Here is a 6,138-nt window from a genome sequence, read left to right as displayed (position 1 = left end):
GTGTGTGTGTGTGTGTAGGTTTCTGGAGTATCCTGGTGCTGTCAGTATTAGCAGGATGTATCTGCTGTGTCTTTTCATGGACTCTCACCTACCTTGACTCACAGCAGAGTGGCATCCCAGCACTGACACTCACCCACTTCAGGTAACACACCAGCTTACACCAGCTTACACCAGTATATCCAGTATGTCTAACACAACCTTACTGCTGGTGATGTCGTCAACATGATAAAAACAGGAATCTATGTGTGTGCTTTCTTCCAGAGATGGTTTCCACATGGGTTATGGCGTTGCTGTCCTTAATGGCATAATGGCCATGCTCACTGTCATCTGGAGCCTCACTTGACTCACACACACACACACACACTCCCGCAATAGAAATGCTTAGACTCACAGGTATCTAATACTGGACAGTGACCAGCTTTCAACACTGTACAGAGCTATTTTTATATTTTTACCAGTTTTGTTGGATCCCTTCTTTAATCCGTGATCTGTATTTTTTGGTCAGACAAGACAAGCTGTTGTTTTTTTCACTTTTGGACGGACCTCATCATCAGGTATCTCAGTCAACAGTCTCTATGGAAACTTTGGAAATCACTTTCAATGCAGTGCATGTCTTCATGTACACTCCTACTGTAGTCAAGGCTGAACGTTAGATCTGTGTCATTAAAAGGGAACAATTGAAATTATTATTAGTATTTTTTTTTAATGTGGAAAGAAAGGGATATTGCCATCAGAAAAGTTTGGATTGTCTGTATTTATTGTGTGTAGGGTTGCAACTAACTATACTATAAATACATTATTCCTCTTCTCCATACCCCCACAGACACTCATGCCCATACTGTTATGCCCCCGAATGCTATTGTTTACAATGTTGTAATTGTCTTGCTGTGTGTTGCTTGTATGTGTATTCAGTTTAATGTTGCACAGTAATCACTTGTCACCAATGTGTCATGTATATCACCAATAAAAAAAAATCAAAATAAAAAAATAAGTTTTGTAACTAACGATTATTTCTTTGGCCAATAAAAGGTCAGAAAATGGTGAAAATGTTGATCACTGTTTCCCAAAGACAAGGGGACATCCTCAAATGCCTTGTTTTGTTCACAACCCAAAGCTATTCAGTTTACTGACATAGAGGAATATATTTTTAATTCTGCATTTTACTAAAGCACCATTGCAAGGTTTTAAATAATAATCTCTCAATAATAGTATGTTAACTTTAACTAGACACAGAGATAGATATAATAAGTAACATTCCTGCATTAAAATGTCTAGAAACCACTCCCATGATCTCATAGTGCTTGTTTGAAACCCTGTTGCTGACAGTTTAGAGAAACCTTCAGTTGACTGTTCATGCCAGTAGATGGCAGCGTTCTGACTCATCAGCCTACCATCACTGCAGCAGACTGAAAAAGGAGATACATCATAAAATTATCTACTTAAGCACTTCACTAAAAAATTTTTTTATCTAGTATGAATTTATGTTACATAAACAAAGTGCGATCAGTCATTACATCCAAGTCTAATTTACAAAACGTACCACCCCAAAAAATATACTCCACCTTTCTAGAAAAAAAAAAATTTGGTTCTGTGGAACATCTTCGTATTTAACTGTTGTCTAATGTGATTTAGGACTAATTAATTTATTGAGCCGCAGTGTAGATAAGGGGGCACAAATGAAAGCTGAGTGGGAACCTGAACCACCGTTAGTGAACCTTTGAACTATTCCATCCTCCTAGAAAAGCTAATACCTCCTCAGGACTGTGGGGGTATACAGATTCATATATTTCTCACTCCTGTCATTTTTATTAACTTTATTTAAACAAAATACAACTGAAAAGACATAATTAAAAAGTAAAAATATAGACTTTAAAATCTCAAATCCCATGTAGTATGCTTTTTTTTTAGCTGAAAGCACCACACAGACTCAAAGCTAGCATAGCTGTAGACTCTTATTCTTGTTTTCTGAAGAAAGAAAATGAAAACAATGGATAGTAAAGTTACTTCTGTTTATTAGTATGCTTATAAAACAAAAGACTACAAAAAGTTGCTGTCTCTATGCAATAACCGTCACAAAGAAATACTTTTTTGTGTGTTATGTATTGGATGTGTATTTTAAAGTTTATTGGGGAGGCCCAACACACAACTCAGTCCATTTGTTTATAATACCATGACAACACACCTTTACAGTTTTGTACTCCACACACAAGATTTCACGGATGACCGAGTATACAAACAGTGCAAAGAATTTAACGGAAATCTGGAATGAACACTTTCACACAAACTAACTCTCGTACAATACATAATATGACTCAAGTGAGACGTCAAAGGAGGCGGCCCACCATCTGGTAAACTGGTGACTGCCTCCACTGACGTAAATAATGAATACACTTAGTACATACAGGAAAAAGAGGAGAGGCACCATTACATACAGCAAAGGCCAAATGTTTAAAATCCATTCACCTATCAACTCTGTACAGAGAGAAATTAGTCTTAATGACAAATGTGTCTTTCATACAACAACTTTACAAATAAAACACTTGAATAATTCAGTGCTATTCCGATCAAATTCAGTTTTCTAGATATAAAAAACGAAAAAAGTATAAATAAACAATTTGATTATCACATCTTTGCTAAGCAAGAGTTTTGTGCAAAAGGAATTAAAAGCTTGTTCCATACAGAAGCCTAATATAGGCTGAGTTGATTGAAGGAAATAAAAGCCCGGGCTATCAACTGAAGTTTTACAGTATTGGTGAAATTTGTTGCACTTACTGACAGATACTACTGACAAACTGTGCATGGATCACCTGGCATTTAAAGGGATAGTTCAGGTTTTTTGTGTATGGAGGTACTTATCCTACTTATCCTATATCCCTTTGTAGAAGCAGACAAGAGTCCCAGCACGGAAGCTAACCAATGTACTACTGAGGATGTTCAACATAACATATTTTTGCCACTGAAAAGATCTGTATAGTGTAAGTGTATGCTACATCTAGAATATTTTCACTGCTTTGGAGAAAGCATAGGTGCATATATAATGGCTTCAGTTTCCCATCTGAAAGAGATGTGTGATGGCGGTAAAAATATTCGAAATTCAAAATACAGCAGATAAGCAGATAGTTTTTTTTTTTTTTTTAGGTGGGCCTTTTTTAGGTTACTAAAGTACATTTTGTTCCTGCCCCCATCTACAGCAGTGGACCAACCACGCAAACTAGTAGAGAACATGGAAACTGCACATTTGAAGGCTCTGTCCGAGTCGGGATACGAACAGGAACCTTCTTGATGTGAGGCAACAGTGACACTAAAAAAAAAAAACACCATTTAAACTTCTACATTTGTTCACATTTCGTTTGTCTGCTTGCTTGTTGATAGAAAAACACATTCGCAAACAACATAATTTATTCACATATAACCATAAACATGAAGCCCATATTGTTTCTATTCTACATCTGCTAACTCTGGGTGTGTGCTCTGACACTGGCCTTTATCTTGCCTGCAAATCAAAGTGTTTCACAGCAGACGAATCGTATCCAACACTGTTATCAGTTGTTTGTATTGATATTAAGCAACACATAATCTTGGTTTATGACATTCATAACCGTTTTTTTTATGTGAATACATGACGACATCAGTACCAGTAGTACAGAAATAGACATAAAAATAAGAAATGCACTGCATTTATGTAGTTATTTTATCCAAAGTGCTTTCTCACACTCACACACACACACTTTGGTCATCACTATTGCACATTAAAGTCTGGTGTCATTTATGTTTTTGTCAACAAATCTCATGTCCAGAGCCGTAACCAACAGAGAATGTATCTACTAACAAGCACTGTGTGTGTATCAAAGCCTGATGTGCCATAGAGTTCCACTGTTGTCCAAAAACTATTAAATCCTTCATCACCATGAACACACAACACTGTAATTTATTTTGACTCAATCCCACATACACCGTCCTGCTGCCCAAATACTAAATAGAGCACCAAATGTGGATTAATCCGCTTCTGGAAATAGTCCCCAACAAATGCACTTCCTGCTGCCTTTAAAAACTACAGTGAGCAGCTGTTTTAGGATCACATCTTCAAAACAATCAATGGGCTGAGAGCCTCAGACAGAGCACGGAAGTCACAAAGTATTGAGAGACGGACAAACACATTGTTGGTTTTGGTCTTTTCATTGGATTTGTTGACAATAAAAAACGTATCCTATCCTAAGTTTTTTTTTTTTTTAAAGTTAGAAACTCCAGATATTTTTTTTACTTTTTGAGGCACTTTGTCTAAATCCAGTAACAGAACATTTAACAGTAATTAACATTTTGTGCGCTATAAGCAGCCTAACAATATTAAACATGTGCTCCAGGTGAACAGTGTAACATTTCAAGCTTCAACAGCATTGTGTTAATTAAAGACAAATATTGATAAGCCTGATACGATACTCCTTCTCAGTACTAATACTTATCAATGATTAATTAATCAATTAGTAGTAAATAATAAATATTAAAAAAAAATATCAATTTGGCTGGTCTACTATAGTAGTGGTGCGAAAGTAACATTCCTAGTGTTTATTGAGCTTTCGAATCAAGTCTAAGGCATCAGTTTCAAAAAGCTGGTATCGTTTGTGTGTGTTTTTTTTCCATTCCAGAACCATGTTTTAAAACTATACAGGATAAATCAAGTTTTTTGTTTTGATTGTGTAAAAATGTACAGTATGTGCAGCTCCTTTCTGGGTATCGCCAGGGCAGGTGGGCGCACCAAGCACTTCTTCGGCTTGTTCTCTGGTGGACTGGACCTTACTGTGGACCTGCCGGTGTTGATTCTGGCCCCCCCAACAGCAAAGAGCAGCTCCGGAGGGCATCCATAGTTTCATTCAACCCAGTTTAGATGAAACCCTGACATATGTGATGCCATTCTGCCACGCAATGACCTTACAGATGAATACAGCTTGAAGCATTTCACTCAGACTAAATAAGAATAGACAGGAGCTGCAGTTTTTATTACTTCTGTGTTGGCCTCATTTGCCAGCCACAGAGGTTGACTAGGTTTTACTAAGTGTAGTTTTAGCCTCTACTGTTGTGGCTGAAGAGATTACTAAAGCTCACTCACCTTTGCTGCTTTAGTATGTGAGAAGCTATTCAATATCTATCGTTATGTGCCATCAGCTGGAGACAGCGTCGCTGATCGGCGGAGAGTCTGACTCTGTTTCTGCTGGGCTGTCGGCCAGGACCTCCTGCTTGGAGGGCCTCTTGGAGGCCAGTTTGCAGAGCCCAGCAAGGAGGAAGACCATAGAAATGACTGCAAAGTAGCAGCCATAGATAAGGAACTGAGGGAAGAAAACAAGACAATCAAAATTACATTGTGGGAGGGGGATAAACAGCACAGGAGCAACATGAGCAACTTTTTTACCTGAGTAAAGACATCAAGGCCCAGTCCAGCTGAGTCCACCACCACTATAGTGAGCAGAGTCTGCAGCAGCAGAGCCACGAAGGTGTTCACTCCAAACACCAAGGCGTAGCGCTGCATGTTGAGACTGGCTGCAATCTGATATCTGATGGGTCAGAGGGCAAATGACAGAAAAACATAATGAAATACTGTACATAAGGAAGATCAGTGTCTCTCCTCGATTCATACAGCAGTTTGGCAATGAAATAGCAAAACTTGGAATGAAACTTGGAGTATAGTGTTTTAGAAAGCTGACATTTAAATCCAATCACAACCTACTGCCTCAACTAAAGAACTGCGATCGAGAAACATAATAATCCCTCATTACCCAGCAGCCCTGCTAGTTGTTTAACTTCATATTTAGTTTCTTTTGGGGTGGTGATTCAGGGAAAAAGACAAACAGATGCTAATACAGACTTACACAGCTCCACCTTCTCATACTCTTAATAAAAACAGGGCATGCTCAGCCCATATTTATAAAAAAAAAAAAAAAGATAAACTAATGAATCGCAAAACTATCACGTCAATGTTAACAATCTAACCGTATTTTAAATATATGTTGACCTTATTTTACATGTGTTTCTAGGCTAATTATCAGCGTGCTGTAGTGTTTTAAAATTGTGACCAGGCTAATATTTTAATTTTAAAAGTACATTACCTATCATTCAATTAACTTATATTACACACACACACACACA

General features: G+C 37.6%; 2 protein-coding genes across 4 annotated transcripts in view; one reads left to right on the top strand and one right to left on the bottom strand.

The window, feature by feature from the left end:
* arl6ip6 (ADP-ribosylation factor-like 6 interacting protein 6) overlaps window positions 1–980 on the top strand; it is a 3,480-nt gene extending 2,500 nt beyond the window's left edge. For both annotated transcript variants that reach the window (XM_035677421.1, XM_035677420.1), the window contains 2 exons: window positions 19–142; window positions 262–980. In XM_035677421.1, the coding sequence (XP_035533314.1) occupies window positions 19–142; window positions 262–343 (206 nt within the window). In that variant the 3' untranslated portion in view covers window positions 344–980. The remainder of the gene's footprint in view (window positions 1–18; window positions 143–261) is intronic.
* Window positions 981–1,992: 1,012 nt separating this feature from the next.
* The window catches only part of slc19a2 (solute carrier family 19 member 2), an 8,724-nt gene continuing 4,578 nt past the window's right edge, over window positions 1,993–6,138 (bottom strand). Inside the window, exons 5-7 of one of the 2 annotated variants that reach the window (XR_004797344.1) lie at window positions 5,405–5,546; window positions 5,105–5,321; window positions 1,993–3,301 (exon numbers count right to left, since the gene is read on the bottom strand). Coding sequence is in view for 1 of the 2 variants with exons in the window: in XM_035677810.1 (XP_035533703.1) it covers window positions 5,157–5,321; window positions 5,405–5,546 (307 nt within the window). In the remaining variant the exon portion in view is untranslated. Of the gene's footprint in view, window positions 5,322–5,404; window positions 5,547–6,138 lie in introns of both variants that reach the window. The other variant, XM_035677810.1, reaches the window with a different exon arrangement.

The sequence above is a fragment of the Morone saxatilis genome, unplaced genomic scaffold, assembly GCF_004916995.1.
Source record: "Morone saxatilis isolate NCDOM2014 unplaced genomic scaffold, NCSU_SB_2.0 Contig6, whole genome shotgun sequence".
Lineage (NCBI taxonomy): Eukaryota > Metazoa > Chordata > Actinopteri > Moronidae > Morone > Morone saxatilis.
The sequence above is the reverse complement of the archived record's forward strand: the minus strand, read 5'-3'. Positions and strand labels throughout refer to the sequence as shown.